The sequence below is a fragment of the Phyllostomus hastatus genome, unplaced genomic scaffold (assembly GCF_019186645.2).
Source record: "Phyllostomus hastatus isolate PE091 unplaced genomic scaffold, TTU_PhHast_1.1 phas_scaffold_443, whole genome shotgun sequence".
Taxonomy (NCBI): Eukaryota; Metazoa; Chordata; class Mammalia; order Chiroptera; family Phyllostomidae; genus Phyllostomus; species Phyllostomus hastatus.
The window spans coordinates 643,644-668,440 of record NW_025334031.1 but is presented as its reverse complement, the minus strand read 5'-3'; the positions used below and the strand labels follow the sequence as shown (position 1 = coordinate 668,440).

The window sequence follows — 24,797 nt, the reverse complement described above, 5'->3', positions numbered from 1 at the left end:
GTGAGTGGCCAGTGGCCCAGACGCAGCTCCTTGGTGGAAGGGGCCCCGTGTCTCTGCGGGAACAGAACCACCCTTAGAAACGGGATGTCCCCCCCAAGTCAGGCCCTGAGTTCCCATGTGGGGTCCCACTTGGGGCTGGGCTGCCCTGGAGGGCAGTCAGGCCCACCCTGCTCCCCAGCTGACAGAGAGACCCACAGAGAACCCAAAATACAGGTCTGTGACCTGGACCCTCACCTCCCCCAACCACGACCCTCATCCTGACCCTTAGCCCGATCCCTTGAGGCGCCAGCGCACGTCCCGCCCACAGACAAAGGCCCCGGCCTGCCACCCCTGCTCCCAGAGAGGCCGCCCCCAGGGGCCACGCCGCCCTCCCCAGGGGCCGGCAACCTGAGGCTGGCATGACCCCACGGAAATGCCCCGGATGGGAGGCCCCCCGAGGCCACCTGACGCTGCTCTTAGGAGTCAAAGAGCTCAGGGGGTTGGGGGGCAGAGAACAGGCCTGGGGCCCCTGGGATGCAGCATGGCCACTGCTCCCCCAGGACCGGAGTCCCAGGAGGCTGGCCCCGGCACGTGGTGTCAGCCTCCAGACCGCTGTCCTGTCCGAGCCCCACAGCCGGCTGCCCAGTGCGACGGCCTCGCCCCTGGGACCCCGCCAGAGGGCAGCCTGCCTGCCGCGGTCTCCCTGCCGGGCGTGGGGCTGGGGCCCAGCATGCCGGTGCCTTCTGGGGGTCCTGAGGTCTGGAGGAGCAGAACCCACCCAGGAGCCGTGCCAACACTTGGGGCTCCCCGGCTGGGGCGGGCGGCGCCCAGGCTGACCCCTGGAACCACCTCCCAGGACGGCAGCCCCCCGCGGTCACAGCCTGGAGCAGACGGGGGAGGCGTGTGCAGGATCCTGGAGGGGGGGTGCCAGCCCCCTGCTTGGAAGCGAGCGATAATGGGAACAATTTTCCCAAGACGTGCGAGTCCTGATAAAGCAGAGCCCGAGATCCTGTTTGGCCGCCGCTGCACCCGGCTAGCGGTGGCAATCACAGGGCTGGAGCGTGGGGTGTGGGTGGGCGAGGCAGGGGCAGGGCCGGCAGCCCCTACATAAGGCGTCCCGGGCGGGCTGTCCTGCGCATAGGTGCCGCTAGCCTGCCCGGCGTTCAGCGGCGGGAGGGGCCAGGTCCCGCGGCGACCTCTCTCCTGCACTCACCATGCTGGGGCCGCAGCTGCTGCTGCTCCTGTCCTGCGGGGGTGCCCTGCTCTGCGCCGGTGAGTGCGGGCCTGTGGGCTGTGCCTGGGGGACGGCCGGGGGCCCCTGGGCACGGGAGCGCCTGCCCGGTTGCTCGGCTCTCCGGTGCGGCTGACGGCGGAGTGGCCTCGGGGACGTGGGCAGATGGGAGGCCCTCACCCGTCTGTGGCCAAGGCCTGGGCCGGCCGGCCAGCAAGGGTCAGAGGGCGCCGCAGCCAAGGGCCCGGGAGGAGGGACTCAGGGCCGCAGTGGGCGGGGGTCCCACAGGGACCCGCAGTCTCCTCCACAGGACCTGCAGTGTCAGGGGGCCCCTGCCGGGCAGGCGGTGGGGGCTCGGCCTGGAGCTGGGCACTCCCACCCTCCCACTGGGCCAGGGGTCCTCAAGGGCTGCCAGGGGTCCACTAGGGTGGCCACGGTGATGTGAGGCCACAGAACCCCCGTGGAGAACCGGCTCCGTGGGTCCTGGCTGGGAATGATGACCGGTCAGTGGGCACTGGGCCTCAGTCTCCCTGTCGGTGGAAATGGGGCCACAAGCCCACCCAGTCCCACCCACGGGCCCCCTTTCTCCTCTCCACCACCGCATCCTCGTCCCTTCTGACCAGCACCCAGCACCGCCGACGCCACAGGCTCACGGGTGGTTCCCACCACGCCTGCCCCAGCCCTGGGACAGATCGCTGAGGGGTGAGGGGCCCAGGGGGAAGACCCTCCTCAGTGACCACTGGCACCAGGCACGGTGTCTTCTCTGCCTGCCGGAGAGTCCAGGTGGCTGAGCCCAGGGGGACTCACCCCTCCTCTCCCCTTAGTCCTAGGCCTGCGGTCCCCCCTACCCCCAGTGGCCCCATATCCCCACCAGCCTCCCCAGGGAGGCAGGCGGTGGGCCCAGGTGCAGACACCAGCCCTGGGGGCTCCCTGGGCCCACCCCGCACCCTCCCTCCAGGCACAGCCATTTCCACCAGGGCTGGCTGGGTGCCCTGAGGACCCCAGCCCGGCCGAGGGCCCAGAACAGGGGGAGGGGCAGGCCTGCAGGCTTGGGGAGCCGAGGGGGCCCAGGCTGTGTGTGGGGCAGGGTGGAGGGGGCAGGCTCTGGTCGGAGTCTCAGCGCCGCCTTTGCTGGCCTGGGACAGAGCGGGGAGGGAGGGAGGGGCCCCTGCCCTCCGGGACCAGAGGCCTGAGGTGGTGGGGCCGGGAAGGAGGCCGCTGCGGGGCCAGGCCTGCGCCAGACCAGGCAGGGGCGGCGGGGCCACCAGGTGTGCAGAAGGAACAGCGAGGGATCCGGCCGCTGCAGGGCCGGTCTGGGGCCCAGGGGGCTGACGGCCAGCCGCCCCACAGTTGCGGGGGGCCCGGCCGGGGCTCAGCGCCTGCCCCAACAGCGGCGGGGAGTGCGGCCCCGCTCCTGAGCATCTCCAAAGGAGCCCCCGCTGCTGAGGTGTGTGGGGGTCGCAGTTCAGACAGAGCGGGAGGCCACGGGCCCGGGGGTGGGGGGGACACAGCAGACGGAAGGGCGGGAGATGTGGCAGGGCTCTGGGGGGCGGCACCAAAGAGTGAGGAGCCGGCAGAGGGGCCGCTTCGAGTGGGGCCTGGGGGGTCAGCCTCTGGGGGCCGCGGGTGTGAGCAGAGACCAGACCTGCCCGACACCCCATGGGAGGACGGACGGGCCGGGGTCACCACCCCGTTGGGAAGGTGGATCCTGCCCCCACAGCCACCGTGACCCACGCCACCTGGGCGTTTCTCTGGCAATGGTCGCCGTAGCCCCAGGATTCTCTGGGAGGCTGACGGGCGGGGGAAGAGAAGCAGAACCTCAGAGGGAGCCCCGGGGGCTGAGCTGGGAGCAGAGGGGTCCCGCCCCACAGAACTCCTCCCCCGCTGTTCCGTCCCCCACCTGCCCCCAGACCACCGGAGTCCCTCTGGGCCCAGGGCTCCCCCTCGCCTCCCCGCGGCCACCCCAGGGCGATCCACGCAGGGCCCAGCCGCCCCAGACCCACGCGAGCCTGCCCACAGTCGGCTGGGCCCGCAGCCTGTTACCCCTCGGCGGCGTCTGTCCCGCACTCGGGGTCCCCCGCCAGCCTGAGGGGCCTGGCACGCCCGGGGGTGCAAGAGAGAGGGGACCCTGAGGGCCCACCGGCCCTGACCCCCCCACGCTCGCAGCCCACCCAGCTGCCGTCTCCAAGGCCTCGGGCTGCGCTCACAGCCCACGTGCGTGCGAGAGCGGGTGTGCAAGCGAGAATAGGTGTGTGAGCGAGAGCGGGTGTGCGAGCGAGAACAGGTGTGCAAGAACGGGTGTGCGAGCGCCTCCCCTTCCTGGGGGCTCGGGAGCAGGGACCTCGCCCCCACTGTGTCTCCGGCGCCCAGCGGGTGGCAGGCACACGCCCGGTGCCCCCCCCACGGGTCGGGTGAGGGACCGGGCGGGCGAGCGAGCGGACGGATGGAGGAGGGAGGGGACGGGAGAAGCCGGAGGTGTGGAGAGCGCACCGGGGCTGGGCTCAAGCCGGGGCCAGCGCACGGCCCCGACCCAGCCCTCGGCCCTGCTGGCGGCTCAGCTCTGAGCACCGGGGCGGAGGCGGCCGGTCCCAGCACTGACCGTGCGCTCTGCCCACGCAGGTCTGGACGACGCCTCCTCCACCCACCCAGGCCTCCAGGGGCCGAAGAACTCCTCACAGACAGGTGAGGGCCACGGCCCCGCCTCAGGGTGGCCAGGATCTGGGTTTTCCTCGAGGGGCATCAGTCACAGGAGGGCCCTGGCCAGCTGTCCCCCCTGGGGGATGGGCCTGTGCTGCCGGGCGGGGGGGCGGGGGGGGAGGAGGCCATGGCGCAGGGGCTGGGCCACAGCGTGTGTGTCCTACGGCACCCAGCACTGGTGACACGGAGACCCCCACCCGGGGCCTCGGGGGACAGACCCCGGCCCTGGGTGTGGGGTGTGGCCTCATTCCCCCGCCCTGGGAGGGTCTGGGGTGGACGGCACTTGTCTCTGAGCTGGGCGTGGGGTCCCCAGGGGCCTGGCTCTTGCAACCAGGCTGCCCGGAAGCCCCTGGGCCAGCCGGGGGGCACAGAACTCTGCAACCCCACCCCGCTCCCCACAGCTCCGGGCAAGGGCTGGTGCTCCACGTGGGGGGCCGGCCACTTCTCCACCTTCGACGGCCACGTGTACGACTTCGAGGGGACCTGCAACTACGTCTTCGCGGCCATCTGCAAGGACACCTCGCCCACCTTCAGCGTCCAGCTGCGGCGAGAGCCTGGCGGCAACATCTCCCGGGTCATCGTGGAGCTGGGGTCCTCCGCGGTCACCGTGCAGCAGGGGGGCATCTCCGTCAGGGACGTGGGGTAGGCGGCGGGGCCGGGCCTCTGGGGGCCGAGGGAGGGCGTGGCCGGGGGACCGAGGCGGCCGCCGCTGACCACCGCCCCCCCACAGAGCCGTCAGCCTGCCCTACACCGGCAGCGGGCTGCAGATCGCCCCCTTTGGCCAGAGCGTGCGGCTGGTGGCCAAGCAGCTGGAGCTGGAGCTGGTGGCGGTGTGGGGCCCGGGCGCCCACCTCATGGTGAGGGCGTGGCTGGGGTGGGGGTAGCTGCACCCGGGGGCGGGCGCCTGGCGGGCAGAGCTGAGGGGCTGCCCCCTTGGGGTGGGGGCCCTGACCAGCCCCCCAGCCCCTGCCACGTGGTGCCGGCCCCAGCCAGGAGCCTGGGTGGGCCTGGGCTTGGCCGGCAGCTCAGCTCCCTCTTCTGAAGGTGAAGGTGAGGGCCGTCCAGGGGGAAAGGCAGTCCCCAGGGAGGGGCGGGCAGGGCAGCCACCACCCACACGCGGAGGGTGTCCTGGGGCCTGCAGTGGGCAGCCCCACCCCGCTCATGCCCCGCGGTGCTGCCCCGCCACCCCAGGTGCTGGTGGAGGACAGGCACAGGGGCAGGATGTGCGGGCTCTGCGGGAACTTCAACGGCAAGAAGAGCGACGAGTTCCTGAGCGAGGACGGTAGGTGTGGGCGGGCCGGGGCCCCGGGGCGGCCGGCCCCGTGGTGCTGACCCGGACCACCCCCCACCCCGCAGGCAAGCTCCTGGAGCCCCGCAAGTACGCGGCCCTGCAGAAGCTGGACGACCCCAACGAGATCTGCGCCCACGAGGCCGTCCCCGGCCCCCGGGTCCTGCGGGCAGAGCATGTGAGTGAGGTGGTCGGGCTACCCGGGGCCCGGGCGCCCTCAGCCACGGGGGGCCAGCTGCAGCCTTTCGGGCAAAACACTGGGTGTGGGGCGTGGCCTTCCCCCCATGACCTGGTGGCCCTCTGCCCAGGCCCAGACCTGCGCCCAGCTGCTGACCCTGGTGGCCCCCAAGTGCAGCGTGCCCACGGAGCCCTTCCTGCGGAGCTGCCAGGCAGACCTGGCCACGTGTGCCCAGCCAGGCCGGCAGGGCTGCGGCTGCGCCACGCTGTCTGAGTACTCGCGCCAGTGCAGCCTGGCCGGCCAGCCCGTCAGCCGCTGGCGGGGCCCCGGCCTCTGCTGTGAGTCCCGGGGGCGGTGGGGGGGAGGGGGCGGGCAGGACCCTGAATGCCACCTCCTCCAAGAGGCAGGAGGCCTGCTGGAGGAGGGGCTGGGCAGGGCCGCGGGGCACCTGCCTTCTCACCGGGGCCCCACGTGCCTGCAGCCCTGGGCCTGTGCCCGGCCAACCAGGTGTACCAGGAGTGCGGCGAGGCCTGCGTCAAGACCTGCTCCAACCCACAGCACAGCTGCTCCAGCTTCTGCACCTTTGGCTGCTTCTGCCCGGAAGGTGAGGCGCCGCTCCCCTCAAGACCCCCCCACCCCGGCCCCGATGAGCCAGAGGCAGGGAATCAGCCCCCACCCCACCCAGCACAGAGCCCTGCCGGGCACACGGGGACCAGAAACTGCCTGCCACCCCCGAAGTGTGCCTGTGGCCACAGGTGCGCGCGCACGGCACAGTGAGCTGGCGTCCACGGCAGGGTCCGAGAGGCAGCGGGGAGGTGGGCTCTGAGCCAGGCCAGAGGCGGGGCCCGGGCTCACGTGGGCGCGGAGACGGAAGTGGAGACCAGGGCCTCCGGAGGCATGGGTCGGGGGACGGTGTCTCTGCCACGCAGCCCAGGAAGCCCCTTTCTGCAGGCATGGTTCTCGATGACGTTTCCAAAAACCTCACCTGCGTGCCAGTCGCTCAGTGCCCCTGCATGCTGGGCGGGGTGGCCTACGCCCCCGGGGAGGTCACTGCGGACGCCTGCCGCACCTGGTGAGTGCAGCGGCCCGTGAGGGCCCGAGGCCGGGAGGGGATGTGGGGGGCCCGGGTGCCAAGCAGGTAGCAGAGGCAGCCAGCTCTGCTGGCCCAGAGCACCCCAGGGTGCCACCTGGCCCCGCAGCCCTGCCCACCACTCCGGGTGGCCCTCCCCACCCACAGCCAGTGCACCATGGGACACTGGAAATGCGAAGAGCGGCCCTGTCCCCGGAGCTGTGCCCTGGAAGGCGGCTCCTTTGTGACCACGTTCGACGCCAGGCCCTACCGCTTCCACGGGACGTGCACCTACATCCTCCTCCAGGTGGGCAGGCCCGCCACAGGGACTCACCCAGGGGTCCCGGCCAGAGGGGTCAGCCTGGGGTGGGGGTCTCACGAGGGGTCCCGCCCAGAGGGGTCAGCCTGGGGTGGGGGTCTCACGAGGGGTCCCGCCAGGGGGCTCACCAGCAGCCCCGGCCCTCCGAGCTCACTGCCCTCCCCCCAGAGCCCGCAACTCCCCGACGGGGGCTCCCTCATGGCGGTATACGACAAGTCTGGGTACTCGCACTCGGAGACCTCCCTGGTCGCGCTCATCTACCTGTCCAGCCAGGTGAGGCCACCGCCTGCAGCCGCTGCACCCGCCCAGGCCCCCAGGCAGCCGTGCGTCCCTGCCGCGTCCCCCTCCCGCCGCTCCCCACGTGGCCGCAGGTCCCCGCGCCCCTGGCGCCCCAGTGACTCGGCCCGTCCCCCCTCCAGGACAAAATCGTGATTTCCCAAGACGAGGTGATCACCAACAACGGAGACACCAAGTGGCTGCCATACAAGACCGGTGCGTGGGCAGCCCCCGCCCGGCCCCGGGGTGGGTCCCGGGGAAGGCCGCCCACTGAGCCCTCCCCCTCCCCCCGCAGGCAACATCACGGTGTTCAGGCAGACGTCCACCCACCTCCAGATGGCCACCACCTTCGGGCTGGAGCTCGTGGTGCAGCTGCGGCCCGTGTTCCAGGCGTACATCACCGTCGGGCCCCACTTCAGGGGCCAGACCAGGGGTGAGTCCCTCCCACGCCAGCCCAGGGCCGGACGGGCGGCCACAGCCCGCCTGGCTTGACCTGGCCGGAAGCAAAGGGGCCTCAGAGCCTCACTCGGACCCGGCCGGTGCAGCTCCTCCCGGCCGCCGGCCCACCTGAGGGCCCCGCCTCTCGCCCAGAGCGTGGTCGGGGGGTGCAGGCCAGCCCGACCTCACAGCCCGGCCCGCGCAGGGCTCTGCGGCAACTTCAACAGGGACACGACGGACGACCTCACCAGCAGCATGGGCGTCGCCGAGGGCACCGCCTCACTCTTCGTGGACTCCTGGCGGGCTGGGAACTGTCCGGCCACCCTGGAGCGCGAGACCGACCCCTGCTCCATGAGCCAGCTCAACAGTGAGTGCCCGGCCCCGGGGGGCTGCGGGGCAGGCGGGAGACCCGGGCCAGGCGGGCGGGAGACCCACCGGACCTGTCCCCGCAGAGGTGTGCGCGGAGACCCACTGCGCGGCGCTGGTGAACAAGGGCACGGTGTTCGAGAAGTGCCACGCCGTGGTGAACCCCAAGCCCTTCTACAAGGTGGGCAGGGCCTGTGGGCAGCCAGGGGGACGGCCGTGGGGGCGCCTCGGGGGCTCTGGGCAGCGGGCGGGCGGGCGGGCAGGGGCCCACGCTCCTGTCCACGCCCCCGCAGAGGTGCGTGTACCAGGCCTGCAACTACGAGGAGACCTTCCCGCACATCTGCGCCGCGCTGGGGGCCTACGCCCGCAGGTGCGCCTCTCGGGGCGTCCTGCTCTGGGGCTGGAGGAGCAGCGTGGACAACTGCAGTGCGTGAGGCCGCGTGGCAGGGACAGCGGGGGCTCCGGGGTCGCGCAGAGGGTGGGGTGGCCATGAGGGCCGGGGCCGGGGCCCTGTCGGCCATCCCCCGGGGACCTGACGCCCGGGCCCCCCGCAGCCGTCCCCTGCACGGGCAACCAGACGTTCAGCTACGACAGCCGGGCCTGCGGCCGCACGTGCCGCTCGCTGTCCGACCGCGCTGCCGAGTGCCACCCCAGCGCCGTTCCCGTGGAAGGCTGCAACTGCCCAGAGGGCACCTACCTCAACCACAAGGCTGAGTGTGTGCGCAAGGCCCAGTGCCCCTGCCTCCTGGACGACCGCAAGCTCGTCCTGGCCGGCCAGTCCACCGTGGTCAACGGCGCCATCTGGTGTGTGAGGCGTCCGCCGCACAGCCCTAGGGGGCGGCTGGCCCCACCCCGCCCGCCCGCGGCCCCGGTCCCAGGGCCATCCGCTCACACGGCCTCTCTTTCAGCTACTGCACGAACGGGCGGCTGAGCTGCCCCGGGCGGCCACGGGCGCTCCTGGGTACGTAGCTCGGCCGAGGCAGCGGGCCTGGACCGCGCGGAGCCCTGGCCCCCGCCGAGCCCGCCTCACCGGCCCCTCTCCCCTGCAGCTTCCTGCCCGGCCCCCAAGACGTTCCAGTCCTGCAGCCAGTCCTCCGAGAGCAAGTTTGGGGCGGCCTGTGCCCCGACCTGCCAGATGCTGGCCACTGGCACCCCCTGCGTAAGCCTGGGGCAAGCGAGGGGCGGGGCGCTCCCCGCGGGAGACCTGTGCCGGCCATTCCGGTGGCCGCCGCCGGCACGGAGCCTCTCCCTGGGCCGTGAGAGGCGGTCCACGGAGCCCTCAGGAGGGGCTGAGCTGCCCCTCCATCCCTGCCCGCCATGATAAGCGTGGCCACTGGGGTGGGAGGCCAGGCCGCTGGAGGGCCCGGTGCTCCATCTGTGGGGTTCCCCGAGGACTGGAGCCCCCGACTTGGGGAGGGAGAGGAGGAGCCCTACAGCCCAGCCGTGAGCCCCAGACATGCCAGAACCTTCCTGAGGGAGGGGTGGCTTTGCTGCAAGGAAGGCCGGGGCAGAGGGGACGCAGGCAGTGAGCCTGGAAGGAATGCGGGGGAGTCTCCGAGTGGCCCACAGCCGGGCCCCCCCCAGGACCGCCACCCCCCTCCCTCCCTGTAGGTGCCCACCAAGTGTGAGCCCGGCTGCGTGTGCGCCGAGGGACTCTACGAGAACGCCAGCGGGCAGTGTGTGCCCCCCGAGGAGTGCCCGTGCGAATTTGCGGGGGCTTCGTACCCCCGGGGTGCCGAGCTCCACACCGGCTGTAAGACCTGGTAAAGCCACTGCCCCACCCTAGGGACCCCAGTGGCCCAAGGCTGTCCGCGGGGTCCTTTGGGGTTGGCAGGGGGTCAGCATCCTGTGGGGGGCGTGAGGCCCAGGCCGCTCAGAACCCCAGAGCACCTGCTCCTCCCTCAGCACCTGCTCGAGGGGCAAATGGACGTGCCAGGACGGTGTCCACTGCTCGTCCACCTGCACCCTCTATGGAGAGGGCCATGTGGTCACCTTTGACGGGCAGCGCTTCGTGTTCGAGGGCAACTGCGAATACATCCTGGCTACGGTGAGGCCGGGGGGGGGGCAGGGAAGCCACAGGGGCGGGCGACAGGGAGGCCCTGGGGGTGCCGCACAGAGCTCCTGGCCGGCCGCCCCTCACCGCCCCCTCCCCACAGGATGGCTGCGGCACCGACGACCCCCGGCCCACCTTCAAGGTCCTGACGGAGAACGTGGTGTGCGGGAAGTCGGGCGTCACCTGCTCCCGGGCCATCCGCGTCTCCCTGGGGGTGAGCAGGCGGGCGGGTGCCCCCCACGCAGCCTCTGTGCCGCTGGCCGCTCACAGAGAGCAGCGGCGTCTCCCCGGGCTGAACGGCCATGAGGGGTGGGACGCAGGGAGCCCTCCCAGGAGTTCGAGTCAGCCCTCAGGGCAGTATCCATGATGTTCTGGAACCTTCTGCCCACGGCAGGCTCCAGAAGGCATGCACCGGCCCACGTGTGTCCTCAGTGGACACGTCCAGCCTGCCTGGAAGGACACGGGCGGGGAGGCAAAGCTGGCGGCATGGGGCGGCCCGGGCCTGGGGGCAGGCAGCCAGTGACGCCCCTGCCCCCCAGGGCCTGTCCATTGTGCTGGCGGACAGGAACTACACGGTCAGCGGGGCCGAGCCCGACGTGCACTGGCGGGTCAAGGCGGGCTCCCTGCACCTGCAGCTGGACATCACCATCGGCAGCAGCTACAACCTGACCCTCATCTGGAACAAGCACATGACCGTCTCCATCAAGATCTCACGGGCCACACAGGTACAGCACGCCCCTGCCCAGGCCGTGGGGGGGCGGGGGGCTGCCGCACCCGCACCCCGCTGACCCCGGCCTCCCCAGGACGCCCTGTGCGGCCTGTGCGGCAACTACAACGGGAACATGAAGGACGACTTTGAGACGCGCGGCAAGTACGTGGCGTCCGACGAGCTGGAGTTCGTGAACTCGTGGAAGGAGAGCCCGCTGTGCGGGGACGCCAGCCTCGCGCTGGATCCCTGCAGCGTGAACGCCTTCCGCCGCGCCTGGGCCGAGCGCAAGTGCGGCGTCATCAACAGCCAGACCTTCGCCGCCTGCCACAGCAAGGTGGGCCCCACGCCGGGGCCCCGGGCCGACGGGGCGGGGGGGCGGGGGGGGGTGCGGCGGCCACTGACGGCCGGCCCCCACAGGTGTACCGCCTGCCCTACTACGAGGCCTGCGTGCGCGACGCGTGTGGCTGCGACACCGGCGGGGACTGCGAGTGCCTGTGCGACGCCGTGGCCGCCTACGCCCAGGCCTGCCTGGACAAGGGCGTGTGCGTGGACTGGAGGGCCCCCGACTTCTGCCGTGAGTGCCCCGCCCCGCCCCCGAGGGGTGGCCCCGGCGGCAGCTCCCCTCCTGGGTGGGGGTCCAGCTGAGCCCCCGCAGAGGGACCCCCCGGGGCCCCCGGGCTGCTGCGCGGGCTCAGGGCCCCTCACGGGCGTCTGTCCTCCCAGCCATCTACTGCGGCTTCTACAACACGCACGCGCGGGCGGGCGCCGGCCAGTTCCGGTATACCCAGGAGGCCAACTGCACGTGGCACTACCAGCCGTGCCTCTGCCCCCAGCACCTGCAGAGCCTCCCAGACGCCAACATGGAAGGTACGGGGCACAGAGAGAGAGGGTGGCCCAGGGGACTGGTGGCTCCCCGGGCCAGGTGGAGAGGGGCATGAAGGCCGGGGCAGGACAGGTGGCGGAGGGGAGGGCCCGGAGCTGGGGGGCTGCAACAGGCAGGATGTGGGGGGTGGGGGTGGGCCAGTGCAGGGTGGCTGGGGGTGGGGGGTGAGGGGCAACTGCCTCTGCAGCTCAGGGGAGAGGCCAGGGCAGCTGCGACAGAGAGGGCAGGAGCCAAGGCCTGAGGAAGAGGGGCCTCCGGCTCCGGCCCTGAGGCCCGGCGCTCTGGCACCGCCCCCAGGTTGCTACAACTGCTCCCAGGACGAGTACTTCGACCACAACGCGGGGACCTGCGTGCCGTGCGGTAAGCGCCGTCAGAGGGCCCACACCCTGCACACACCTCCGCCCGCTCTCGAGCAGCCCCTCCCCCGGCTGCACCCTGCCGCGCTGAGGCCCCCATACCCCACACAGCAGGCATGGGAGACCCCCCTCCCCATGCGCTGAGTCCCCACACCCAGCCCCCAGCCGCTGGGTGCAGAGCAGGAGCCACCTGGGGGCTCCAAGACTGTGGCCTGGAGAGCGGCCGGGAGGTGGGTGCTGGACAGCGTCCCGCTGCCAAGCCGCCACTAAGGTCAGGGGCGGTGCTGAGGAGGGAGCAGATGGGGTAAAAGGACAGAGGAGCAGGGGCCGCCTCTGCCTCTGGCAAGCCCCCCCGACTCAGGGCCTGGGGACGACCGGAGGGCTGGGCAGGACAGGTGGCAGGAGGGAAACAGTGCTGACCGCCCGTCCTCTTGCAGTGCTGCTGCCCACCACGCCGCCGCCGCCGCCGCCGCCCACCACCACAGGTGATTGCACGCACACTAGGTGCCAAGGTGAAACACGCAGTCTCCTCGGACCCTTCCCTGGACGGCCGTCGGCCCAGCCTGTCTCCACCCAGCACCCTGGCTGGCGTGTGGGGCAGGGCTGCAGTGCACCAGGGCTGACCTGGGCTGCCCCCGCTGTAGTAGGAACGGCTGTGCCGACCAGGAAGGCGGAGGGGAGGGCCGAGTAAAGCTTAGCTCCCGGGCAACCAACAGGCGCCCAGCTGTGACCCCACGGCATGGCCACTGTCACAGCAAAGCCGCCGGGACCGCCCGGTGCCTCAGAGGGCCACAGGCGCACCCCCGTGCCTTCCGCTCCGGCTCCCTGGGGCGGGGGGGGGGGTGCTGCGTGGCTCAGGGGCTCGGCAGGCAAGCGAGGGAGCTCCTCAAAAGGCTGTGTGCACAGCGATGGCCCCTCTGCCCTCCACAGAAGCCAAGCTGACCACGACCCCCCCCCAGAGCCACTGGCCTCCTCAGCCCCACTGTACCCTCAGCCAGCTCACCCCCCACACCTGGGACCCCCACAATAGGCTTTACGCCCACAGCCACAGCCACGCCCGCGGCCTCAGCACCCTCCCGCCCAGGCAGGGGCAGCCCTGACCACGCAGACAGGACGCCCCGCCTCTGCTGGAGATAAGGCCACACAGCGGGGGCAGGGCATGTGCAGGACCACAGATGCGCTCCAGGGGGCGCGGGACGGGGGCACCCCACTCCCCCACAGAGCACACGCTCAGACACAGGAGCTGTGTTTGCAGAATCAGCCAGTCACAGAACACGGCCCCTCCCTGCCGACACGGTCGCTGGCAGCGAGTGGGGCGTGCAGGGTGCAGCCGGCACCTGCCAGCCCTCCGTGAGGCCGCCCCACCCTACGCAGCAGCACCCCCGTCCAGCTGCCCAGGGACCATGGGGGGGGGGATGTGCGTCCTGCCAGGGCAGGTGAAGAAGCACCCAGTGGCCCCATGAGACCATGGCCCCGGGGATGCCCCTGAGGCTGCCAAGTCCAGGCCAGCTGAGAGAGGACGTGAGGGTCAGCTAGAGGAAGACAAGCGCCCCTCTCAAGGGGGTCCAGTGCACCCTGCTGGCCAGGGCCTGGTGACACAGGTGGGGAAAGCACCTCAGATTCAGCAGGGAGAGGGGGCACCAGCAGATGGTCCAGAGATGGTCTGGGCCCTGTTCTCCGCAGAGTCGCCGCGCTCGAGCTCCAGCACCACCACACAAGCCACATCACCACTGACGCCCACCGCAACTCCCAGGACGACGGCCACGGGACCGACCGTGACACAGGCCACGACCCAGCCCACAGGACCACTGCTCAGCACAGCCACGCGCTCCACAGCACGTTCGACAGCGCGCACCACAGCCGGAAGGCCAACCCCAGCGACGCCAGGGACAGCCACGGGGCCACCCAAAAGTAAGGACGCCCCACCCTGCTGTCCCCACAGAGGACACACAGCACAGGTGCCCCCACGCCCAGCCCACCCTAGCTGGGACTGCATACCAGAGCCTGGCCTCGGACCCCCAGGCAGGGACGCCTCCGGCCAAAAGGACGCGGGCGGCAGGACCAGCCCCAAGCCGGAGCCCACCCACTAACCGCTCTCACTCGTCATTCTTCCTGACCACAGCGCCCGCGGGCCCGTCCACCACAGCCAGGCCGCCAGGGGAGGCCTCACCCACAACAGGTGAGCCCACGCCCCAGGGAGCACAAGCTTCCAGAGTCCCTGGCTCTGCAGGGCAGGGCCTCAGGTCTGCCCTCGGGACCACAAGTCCCACACAACAAAGAACCCCATGGGGGGACTTCAGGGAAGAGCAACGCCCATCACAAATGCTCAGCAGGGGAGTCGGGGGGCCATGGAAGCCCCTGGGGGGAGCCCCACTCAAACACGAACTCTGAGGAGACAGGCCCAATGAAGACACCCAGGAAGGAAGTCAGGGGTCAGGGTAAGAGGACAAGGACACAGCCAAAAAAAAAAGTCTGCACCGAGTGGCACGCAATACAGGCACGCAGCCGAAAAGAAAAAGGGCAGACAAACTAACATTCGCATGATGTTCCCACAGAGCACACGACACCTCACCAAACCACAGACCCACCAGGCCACGGGACACGGCCAACGGAGCCACTGAGATCAACGGAGACCACACCAGGCCAGAACCCAGAGCCCCCCCACTCACACACACCGCCACTAACTGCCCCCGACAGCACTCCCCACACTCAGTCCACCTCCCCCTCCGCCCCGGGCTCCCCGTCCCACCAGCTCCCACTCCACAGGGCCCCCCCACGGGCACCTCCTTGCGCACCACCACCTCCCATCCCCCGCCCTCTCCCTCCTGGACCACTCACTCCACCCAGGTCCCTAACTCGGCCACCGCCTCCGTCACTCCCACCTCCCACCGGGTCATCACCCCGACCCAGCCACACAGCCACTCTCCCCAGCCCTCCACCGCAGCGCCCACGGGCACCTCGGGGCCCTCCACCCACGGCCCAGGCACAAACACCGCGCCCTCCCCCTCCACCCCTCCACGGACACTGAGCACCACCGGGACCACCCCGGCCCCCAACTCTGTCAGCACAGCCAAAACCTCCACCTCCCTGCCGCCTCCCCCGCCTTCAGCCCCTGTCCACTCCGGGACCACCTCCACGCCACACACCGCCACGCCACGCACGCCCACCCACGGTGCAACCGGCACCCCCGCCACACACTCGGCCACCCCCGGCACTCCCCACACTCCGTCCCCCTCCCCCTCCGCCCCCCCGGGCTCCCCGTCCACCAGCTCCCACTCCACAGGGCCCCCCACGGGCACCTCCTTCCGCACCACCACCTCCCATCCCCCGCCCTCTCCCTCCTGGACCACTCACTCCACCCAGGTCCCTAACTCGGCCACCGCCTCCGTCACTCCCACCTCCCACCGGGTCATCACCCCGACCCAGCCACACAGCCACTCTCCCCAGCCCTCCACCGCAGCGCCCACGGGCACCTCGGGGCCCTCCACCCACGGCCCAGGCACAAACACCGCGCCCTCCCCTCCACCCCTCCACGGACACTGAGCACCACCGGGACCACCCCGGCCCCCCAACTCTGTCAGCACAGCCAAAACCTCCACCTCCCTGCCGCCTCCCCCGCCTTCAGCCCCTGTCCACTCCGGGACCACCTCCACGCCACACACCGCCACGCCACGCACGCCCACCCACGGTGCAACCGGCACCCCCGCCACACACTCGGCCACCCCCGGCACTCCCCACACTCCGTCCACCTCCCCCTCCGCCCCCCCGGGCTCCCCGTCCACCAGCTCCCACTCCACAGGGCCCCCCACGGGCACCTCCTTCCGCACCACCACCTCCCATCCCCCGCCCTCTCCCTCCTGGACCACTCACTCCACCCAGGTCCCTAACTCGGCCACCGCCTCCGTCACTCCCACCTCCCACCGGGTCATCACCCCGACCCAGCCACACAGCCACTCTCCCCAGCCCTCCACCGCAGCGCCCACGGGCACCTCGGGGCCCTCCACCCACGGCCCAGGCACAAACACCGCGCCCTCCCCCTCCACCCCTCCACGGACACTGAGCACCACCGGGACCACCCCGGCCCCCAACTCTGTCAGCACAGCCAAAACCTCCACCTCCCTGCCGCCTCCCCCGCCTTCAGCCCCTGTCCACTCCGGGACCACCTCCACGCCACACACCGCCACGCCACGCACGCCCACCCACGGTGCAACCGGCACCCCCGCCACACACTCGGCCACCCCCGGCACTCCCCACACTCCGTCCACCTCCCCCTCCGCCCCCCCGGGCTCCCCGTCCACCAGCTCCCACTCCACAGGGCCCCCCACGGGCACCTCCTTCCGCACCACCACCTCCCATCCCCCGCCCTCTCCCTCCTGGACCACTCACTCCACCCAGGTCCCTAACTCGGCCACCGCCTCCGTCACTCCCACCTCCCACCGGGTCATCACCCCGACCCAGCCACACAGCCACTCTCCCCAGCCCTCCACCGCAGCGCCCACGGGCACCTCGGGGCCCTCCACCCACGGCCCAGGCACAAACACCGCGCCCTCCCCTCCACCCCTCCACGGACACTGAGCACCACCGGGACCACCCCGGGCCCCCAACTCTGTCAGCACAGCCAAAACCTCCACCTCCCTGCCGCCTCCCCCGCCTTCAGCCCCTGTCCACTCCGGGACCACCTCCACGCCACACACCGCCACGCCACGCACGCCCACCCACGGTGCAACCGGCACCCCCGCCACACACTCGGCCACCCCGGCACTCCCCACACTCCGTCCACCTCCCCTCCGCCCCCGGGCTCCCCGTCCACCAGCTCCCACTCCACAGGGCCCCCCACGGGCACCTCCTTCCGCACCACCACCTCCCATCCCCCGCCCTCTCCCTCCTGGACCACTCACTCCACCCAGGTCCCTAACTCGGCCACCGCCTCCGTCCTCCCACCTCCCACCGGGTCATCACCCCGACCCAGCCACACAGCCACTCTCCCCAGCCCTCCACCGCAGCGCCCACGGGCACCTCGGGGCCCTCCACCCACGGCCCAGGCACAAACACCGCGCCCGCCCCCTCCACCCCCTCCACGGACACTGAGCACCACCGGGACCACCCCGGGCCCCCCAACTCTGTCAGCACAGCCAAAACCTCCACCTCCCTGCCGCCTCCCCCGCCTTCAGCCCCTGTCCACTCCGGGACCACCTCCACGCCACACACCGCCACGCCACGCACGCCCACCCACGGTGCAACCGGCACCCCCGCCACACACTCGGCCACCCCGGCACTCCCCACACTCCGTCCACCTCCCCCTCCGCCCCCGGGCTCCCCGTCCACCAGCTCCCACTCCACAGGGCCCCCCCACGGGCACCTCCTTCCGCACCACCACCTCCCATCCCCCGCCCTCTCCCTCCTGGACCACTCACTCCACCCAGGTCCCTAACTCGGCCACCGCCTCCGTCACTCCCACCTCCCACCGGGTCATCACCCCGACCCAGCCACACAGCCACTCTCCCCAGCCCTCCACCGCAGCGCCCACGGGCACCTCGGGGCCCTCCACCCACGGCCCAGGCACAAACACCGCGCCCTCCCCCTCCACCCCTCCACGGACACTGAGCACCACCGGGACCACCCCGGCCCCCAACTCTGTCAGCACAGCCAAAACCTCCACCTCCCTGCCGCCTCCCCCGCCTTCAGCCCCTGTCCACTCCGGGACCACCTCCACGCCACACACCGCCACGCCACGCACGCCCACCCACGGTGCAACCGGCACCCCCGCCACACACTCGGCCACCCCCGGCACTCCCCACACTCCGTCCACCTCCCCCTCCGCCCCCCCGGGCTCCCCGTCCCACCAGCTCCCACTCCACAGGGCCCCCCCACGGGCACCTCCTTCCGCACCACCACCTCCCATCCCCCGCCCTCTCCCTCCTGGACCACTCACTCCACCCAGGTCCCTAACTCGGCCACCGCCTCCGTCACTCCCACCTCCCACCGGGTCATCACCCCGACCCAGCCACACAGCCACTCTCCCCAGCCCTCCACCGCAGCGCCCACGGGCACCTCGGGGCCCTCCACCCACGGCCCAGGCACAAACACCGCGCCCTCCCCCTCCACCCCTCCACGGACACTGAGCACCACCGGGACCACCCCGGGCCCCCCAACTCTGTCAGCACAGCCAAAACCTCCACCTCCCTGCCGCCTCCCCCGCCTTCAGCCCCTGTCCACTCCGGGACCACCTCCACGCCACACACCGCCACGCCACGCACGCCCACCCACGGTGCAACCGGCACCCCCGCCACACACTCGGCCACCCCCGGCACTCCCCACACTCCGTCCACCTCCCCCTCCGCCCCCCCGGGCTCCCCGTCCACCAGCTCCCACTCCACAGGGCCCCCCACGGGCACCTCCTTCCGCACCACCACCTCCCATCCCCCGCCCTCTCCCTCCTGGACCACTCACTCCACCCAGGTCCCTAACTCGGCCACCGCCTCCGTCCTCCCACCTCCCACCGGGTCATCACCCCGACCCAGCCACACAGCCACTCTCCCCAGCCCTCCACCGCAGCGCCCACGGGCACCTCGGGGCCCTCCACCCACGGCCCAGGCACAAACACCGCGCCCTCCCCCTCCACCCCTCCACGGACACTGAGCACCACCGGGACCACCCCGGCCCCCAACTCTGTCAGCACAGCCAAAACCTCCACCTCCCTGCCGCCTCCCCCGCCTTCAGCCCCTGTCCACTCCGGGACCACCTCCACGCCACACACCGCCACGCCACGCACGCCCACCCACGGTGCAACCGGCACCCCCGCCACACACTCGGCCACCCCGGCACTCCCCACACTCCGTCCACCTCCCCCTCCGCCCCCCGGGCTCCCCGTCCACCAGCTCCCACTCCACAGGGCCCCCCACGGGCACCTCCTTCCGCACCACCACCTCCCATCCCCCGCCCTCTCCCTCCTGGACCACTCACTCCACCCAGGTCCCTAACTCGGCCACCGCCTCCGTCACTCCCACCTCCCACCGGGTCATCACCCCGACCCAGCCACACAGCCACTCTCCCCAGCCCTCCACCGCAGCGCCCACGGGCACCTCGGGGCCCTCCACCCACGGCCCAGGCACAAACACCGCGCCCTCCCCTCCACCCCCTCCACGGACACTGAGCACCACCGGGACCACCCCGGGCCCCCAACTCTGTCAGCACAGCCAAAACCTCCACCTCCCTGCCGCCTCCCCCGCCTTCAGCCCCTGTCCACTCCGGGACCACCTCCACGCCACACACCGCCACGCCACGCACGCCCACCCACGGTGCAACCGGCACCCCCGCCACACACTCGGCCACCCCGGCACTCCCCACACTCCGTCCACCTACCCCCTCCGCCCCCCCGGGCTCCCCGTCCACCAGCTCCCACTCCACAGGGCCCCCCACGGGCACCTCCTTCCGCACCACCACCTCCCATCCCCCGCCCTCTCCCTCCTGGACCACTCACTCCACCCAGGTCCCTAACTCGGCCACCGCCTCCGTCACTCCCACCTCCCACCGGGTCATCACCCCGACCCAGCCACACAGCCACTCTCCCCAGCCCTCCACCGCAGCGCCCACGGGCACCTCGGGGCCCTCCACCCACGGCCCAGGCACAAACACCGCGCCCTCCCCTCCACCCCCTCCACGGACACTGAGCACCACCGGGACCACCCCGGCCCCCAACTCTGTCAGCACAGCCAAAACCTCCACCTCCCTGCCGCCTCCCCCGCCTTCAGCCCCTGTCCACTCCCGGGACCACCTCCACGCCACACACCGCCACGCCACGCACGCCCACCCACGGTGCAACCGGCACCCCGCCACACACTCGGCCACCCCGGCACTCCCCACACTCCGTCCACCTCCCCCTCCGCCCCCGGGCTCCCCGTCCCACCAGCTCCCACTCCACAGGGCCCCCCCACGGGCACCTCCTTCCGCACCACCACCTCCCATCCCCCGCCCTCTCCCTCCTGGACCACTCACTCCACCCAGGTCCCTAACTCGGCCACCGCCTCCGTCACTCCCACCTCCCACCGGGTCATCACCCCCGACCCAGCCACACAGCCACTCTCCCCAGCCCTCCACCGCAGCGCCCACGGGCACCTCGGGGCCCTCCACCCACGGCCCAGGCACAAACACCGCGCCCTCCCCTCCACCCCTCCACGGACACTGAGCACCACCGGGACCACCCCGGGCCCCCCAACTCTGTCAGCACAGCCAAAACCTCCACCTCCCTGCCGCCTCCCCGCCTTCAGCCCCTGTCCACTCCGGGACCACCTCCACGCCACACACCGCCACGCCACGCACGCCCACCCACGGTGCAACCGGCACCCCCGCCACACACTCGGCCACCCCGGCACTCCCCACACTCCGTCCACCTCCCCCTCCGCCCCCCCGGGCTCCCCGTCCACCAGCTCCCACTCCACAGGGCCCCCCACGGGCACCTCCTTCCGCACCACCACCTCCCATCCCCGCCCTCTCCCTCCTGGACCACTCACTCCACCCAGGTCCCTAACTCGGCCACCGCCTCCGTCACTCCCACCTCCCACCGGGTCATCACCCCGACCCAGCCACACAGCCACTCTCCCCAGCCCTCCACCGCAGCGCCCACGGGCACCTCGGGGCCCTCCACCCACGGCCCAGGCACAAACACCGCGCCCTCCCCTCCACCCCTCCACGGACACTGAGCACCACCGGGACCACCCCGGCCCCCCAACTCTGTCAGCACAGCCAAAACCTCCACCTCCCTGCCGCCTCCCCCGCCTTCAGCCCCTGTCCACTCCGGGACCACCTCCACGCCACACACCGCCACGCCACGCACGCCCACCCACGGTGCAACCGGCACCCCCGCCACACACTCGGCCACCCCGGCACTCCCCACACTCCGTCCCACCTCCCCCTCCGCCCCCGGGGCTCCCCGTCCCACCAGCTCCCACTCCACAGGGCCCCCCCACGGGCACCTCCTTCCGCACCACCACCTCCCATCCCCCCGCCCTCTCCCTCCTGGACCACTCACTCCACCCAGGTCCCTAACTCGGCCACCGCCTCCGTCACTCCCACCTCCCACCGGGTCATCACCCCCGACCCAGCCACACAGCCACTCTCCCCAGCCCTCCACCGCAGCGCCCACGGGCACCTCGGGGCCCTCCACCCACGGCCCAGGCACAAACACCGCGCCCTCCCCCTCCACCCCTCCACGGACACTGAGCACCACCGGGACCACCCCAGACCCTCATCTGGGCAGCAGTATCCGAACCTCCACGTCTGTGGTCAGCCCGTCTCTGTCTCATCCCCCAGGCTCCAGCGCCAGCCCCCCTGCATCCCCCCCGGGCTCCCTGAACTCGACCCAGAGTCCTGGGAGCACTGTCCCAGCCACATCTCAGCCTCCACAGCCCTCCGCCTCTTCCCCCAGCCACTCCGAGTCCTCAGTCCCGGCCACCCTCCGGCCTCCTTCCCCATCTCCCTCTGAAGGCTCCTCCCAGGCACCCACTTCTACTAAACAACCTGTCCCCCCTTCCCCCCTGACCTCGGCGGTTTCCACCCCCCCGCTGTCCCCCACCTTGATCCCCAGCATCCCCACCTCCCCCTCTGGACCCCCTATCATCTCCCACACAGCCCCTGGGTCTACACCTCCTGTTCCCCCCGCCGTGTCCACTCCCCACACATCCTCCGTCTCGCCTCCACGCACCCCCACCGCACCGCCTGCGTCGGCGTCGACCACACCCCCTGTGCACCCGTCTCCCTCCCCGTCGCACAGCCCCGCCCCCAGCAGCTCGGCTGTGGCGTCCACCGCCCGGATCACCGCCAGCACACCGGCCCACTCCACGCCGTTGTTCCTGTCCTCCACCTCCCAGTCCACTTCTCTCACCTCCCAAGTGCCCACGCCCAGCCTCGTGCCGTCCACGCTGGGGGTGACCGTCCTCCCCAGCTCCCCTGCCACAAACCTCACCACCAGGCCTCCCAGCACCACACGACTGCTCACCACGGCCTTCCTGAGCAGCCGCGGCACCCTGCCCGGCGGCTCCGCCTCCCCTACCTCGGGCTCCGCGGCCTCTTCCCTCCCGCCGTCCACACCCAGCTACTCCAGTAAGTGCCGTCTCCACCACCTCCCTGGTGACGCCGTGCACGGCTTCCTCCTGGCCTGGCCTCTCTGCTCCGCAGCACCTTGGGTCACCCCCGGCCCCAGCGCCCGCCTTCTCTGGTCTCCGCACACTGCCTGATGGCCACCGGGGCTCTGCTCTCACCTCCCTGCCTCTGTGCCCCAAGCCGGGACACAGCACACGCACGCCCCCTGCCGCCGTCTCGGTGGGCAGGTCTCCTTCCCCGCCCAGGAAGCCCGCACGCCTCCTGGGGACAGCCTGGCCGCCCAGGGCGCCGAGCACAGACCTGCCCCCGACCGGCCGCAGGCTCTGGGCGCAGCCCCGCGGGTGCGGCTGCGGTGTCCTCAGCCGTACCCTGAGGCCGTCTGGGTCGCATCTCGCACACCTGGCCGCCCGCGCCTCTGCTGTCTCCCGTCCTCTGCCGCATGCCAGCCTCGTCCCTGGGGCCCGTTCTCAACCTTCGTAGATGGGACCCCAGCCCCTCTCTCCCTGGCCCCCAGACCCCTGTCCAGCAAACTCTGGTCTGGCCGGCGTGGCACCTGGCCTCCTCCAGCTGGTCCCCTATCCCACCTCTACTCCTGGACTCGGCTCTCTCATGTCCCGCCCGCCATGTCCCCTGCTGCAACCCTGGCCTCCCTTTGAGGGGACCCCGCCTCCCCCAGGCTGCAGAGGGGAGGGCAGAACCTGGTCGCCTGTGCCCCACCCCCAGGGACGGCTGGGGGCCAAGCCGGGACGCACGCAGAGCCCCCACCCACTGTCGGCCTTGCCACAGCTCAGCCCTGCAGCCGCCTCCAGCTGCCACTCTGCCCTCCTGCCCGAGGCCTGCCTGACCCACCCTGTCCTCCAGCAACGCCACTCGCCCCCTGTGGGTGTTCCTCCCACAGCATCCGTTGCCCGGACTGGGCTCCCCTCACAAGCCCCAGGCAGGGCTGTTCCCAGTGACACAGTCCTCCTAGAGGACAACGACTAGGTGTAAGGTGTCCGTGGGGAGGGGACCCCAGGGGGCGAGGGAGCCAGAGAGAAATCAAGAGGGAAGGACGGCTAGGGCATCGGCAGCCCATGCGGACACCCCGGAGTCCTACCCTGCCGGGTCTGCCCCCGCCGGCGGAGAACAAAGCAGGCAGGGGTGAGGCCCGGGCAGGGCGGGGAAAACAGGGCGGCCACCCCGTCTTTGCTCAAGAAGCTCCTTTGGCTTTCCTTCGGCCCCGCAGTGGCGTTTCCCGTGGTCACACTGCTCTCCTGGCTGCCGGGGCGCCCATGGTGGCACACCATCTCTGTCCCTGGGGCGATGCAGGCCAGGTCACAGACCCCCACAGGGACCACAGACCCCTGCAGGGAGCACCCCTCTGGGGACGCTGACATCCTCCCCCCATCCCTCCCACAGGTTCTGGGCCAGACAAGACAGAGCCACCTATGCCCACAGGTAGGTATCACCTGGCAGGAGAGGTAGCTGGGGAGGCTGGGGACGAGTACAGGAATCTGCCCCGTCCTCTGGGAAAGCCCTTGACCTTGGGGGTACCGGCTGGCTTTGTCCCAGATGTAAAGTCTGAGGTCAGTGGGGCTCAGACAAGGGGAGATGGCCAGGGTGGGGCCCAGCAGTGCTGACAGGCCCCCAGGGTCGTCCCCTCTCGGGGCTGTGCAGCTGGTCCTGCTTCCTCCCGGCCCCACCGGGCCGGCACTGCGCCCCACCAGCCCAGAACGCACTCGGAGGAGCTGGGGCCCAAAACTCGGCGGGTACACTAGCCCTTCCCTCTCGAGGGTCCAGCGCCTGCCCTGTGACCACGCCCTGGGGCGGGTGTCTCATGGCCCCCGCCCCCCCCGCCCCCCCCGCCCCCCCGCCCAGAGGTCTGCAGTGTGCGGGAGCACGAGGAGGAGGTCACTTACCAGGGGTGCACAGCCAACGTGACCGTGACCCGCTGCGAGGGCGTCTGCGCCTCCTCCGCCAGGTGAGCTGAGGGCCCGCGCTGCCTCCACCCACTGTCCGGTCCCAAGCGTGGAGCCCGCCTGGCCCGACGGGGGCTCCGAGTGTCACTCGGCGGCTAAGCCTGCGGGTGGTCCCTTGACAGCCAGGAAGGTCGGGAACAGAGGCCACACCCTGAGGACCCCACCTGGGTCTGCCCTCCCGCAAGTGGCCGGGGAGGGGTGGGGCCGCCTGAGGCCGTGGCCCTGACCCGCCCGCCCTGTGGTGCATCCTCTGCAGCTTCAACGTGGGCACCAGACAAGTCGGCACCCAGTGCAGCTGCTGCCGCCCCCTCAGCTCCTACGAGAAACAGCTGGCGCTGCCCTGCCCAGACCCCGCGGTCCCGGGGCGGCCGCTGGTGCTCACGCTGCAGGTGTTCCGGCACTGCGTGTGCGGCCCCGGGCGCTGCGGAGACGCAGCCCCCTGGGTGAGAGAATGAAGCACCACCCCCAGCCCCCAGCCCCCCTCGTGCTGCCCCCAGCAGCCCCTTTCCAAGCGTGGCCTCGAAGAGCGTGGGGTGCAGCCCACCCAGGCACCTGCGGGAAGAAGCCGCTGGGCGGGGGTCCTGCAGACCCCGGCCCAGCCCAACAGGCTGCAATGAACTGCTGGCCTCCTGCCCCACAAGGCCCTCCCAGGCCACGGCCACCCATCGTCCACACGGCCTCCCGGCCTCGGGAGGCGCTGCCCAGCCCTGCGGAGGGAGACGCTGGCCCAGAGGAGGCTGCTTCAGAGGGGAGGGGAGGGAGGGCCGGAGCGGGGTGGGTGCAGGCACCCGCCGTCAGGGGTGCCTGTGCCCCAACAGCGCTCACCCTGCCTGACAGACAGGCCCCCATGGACAGATGGTCAATAAACTGGCACTGACCAAGGCACAGACACTGCCCGG

At 71.7% G+C, this 24,797-nt stretch overlaps 1 protein-coding gene across 1 annotated transcript; it reads left to right on the top strand.

Moving 5' to 3' along the window:
- The first annotated feature begins 1,116 nt into the window (after positions 1-1,116).
- Positions 1,117-24,470, top strand: MUC6 (mucin 6, oligomeric mucus/gel-forming). The gene is made up of 34 exons (XM_045821062.1): positions 1,117-1,251; positions 3,830-3,892; positions 4,309-4,549; positions 4,638-4,764; positions 5,099-5,189; positions 5,264-5,373; positions 5,504-5,711; positions 5,855-5,977; positions 6,325-6,445; positions 6,611-6,749; positions 6,930-7,034; positions 7,181-7,253; positions 7,333-7,470; positions 7,681-7,842; positions 7,928-8,022; positions 8,135-8,267; positions 8,396-8,645; positions 8,750-8,802; positions 8,891-9,000; positions 9,453-9,604; positions 9,747-9,888; positions 9,998-10,108; positions 10,434-10,619; positions 10,698-10,937; positions 11,021-11,177; positions 11,327-11,470; positions 11,784-11,846; positions 12,280-12,327; positions 13,526-13,753; positions 13,965-14,021; positions 14,398-14,484; positions 23,339-23,377; positions 23,798-23,900; positions 24,155-24,470. The coding sequence occupies exons 1-34, from the start codon at positions 1,194-1,196 to the stop codon at positions 24,351-24,353; spliced, it is 4,356 nt and encodes a 1,451-aa protein (XP_045677018.1). The 5' UTR covers positions 1,117-1,193; the 3' UTR covers positions 24,354-24,470.
- Positions 24,471-24,797: the final 327 nt, after the last annotated feature.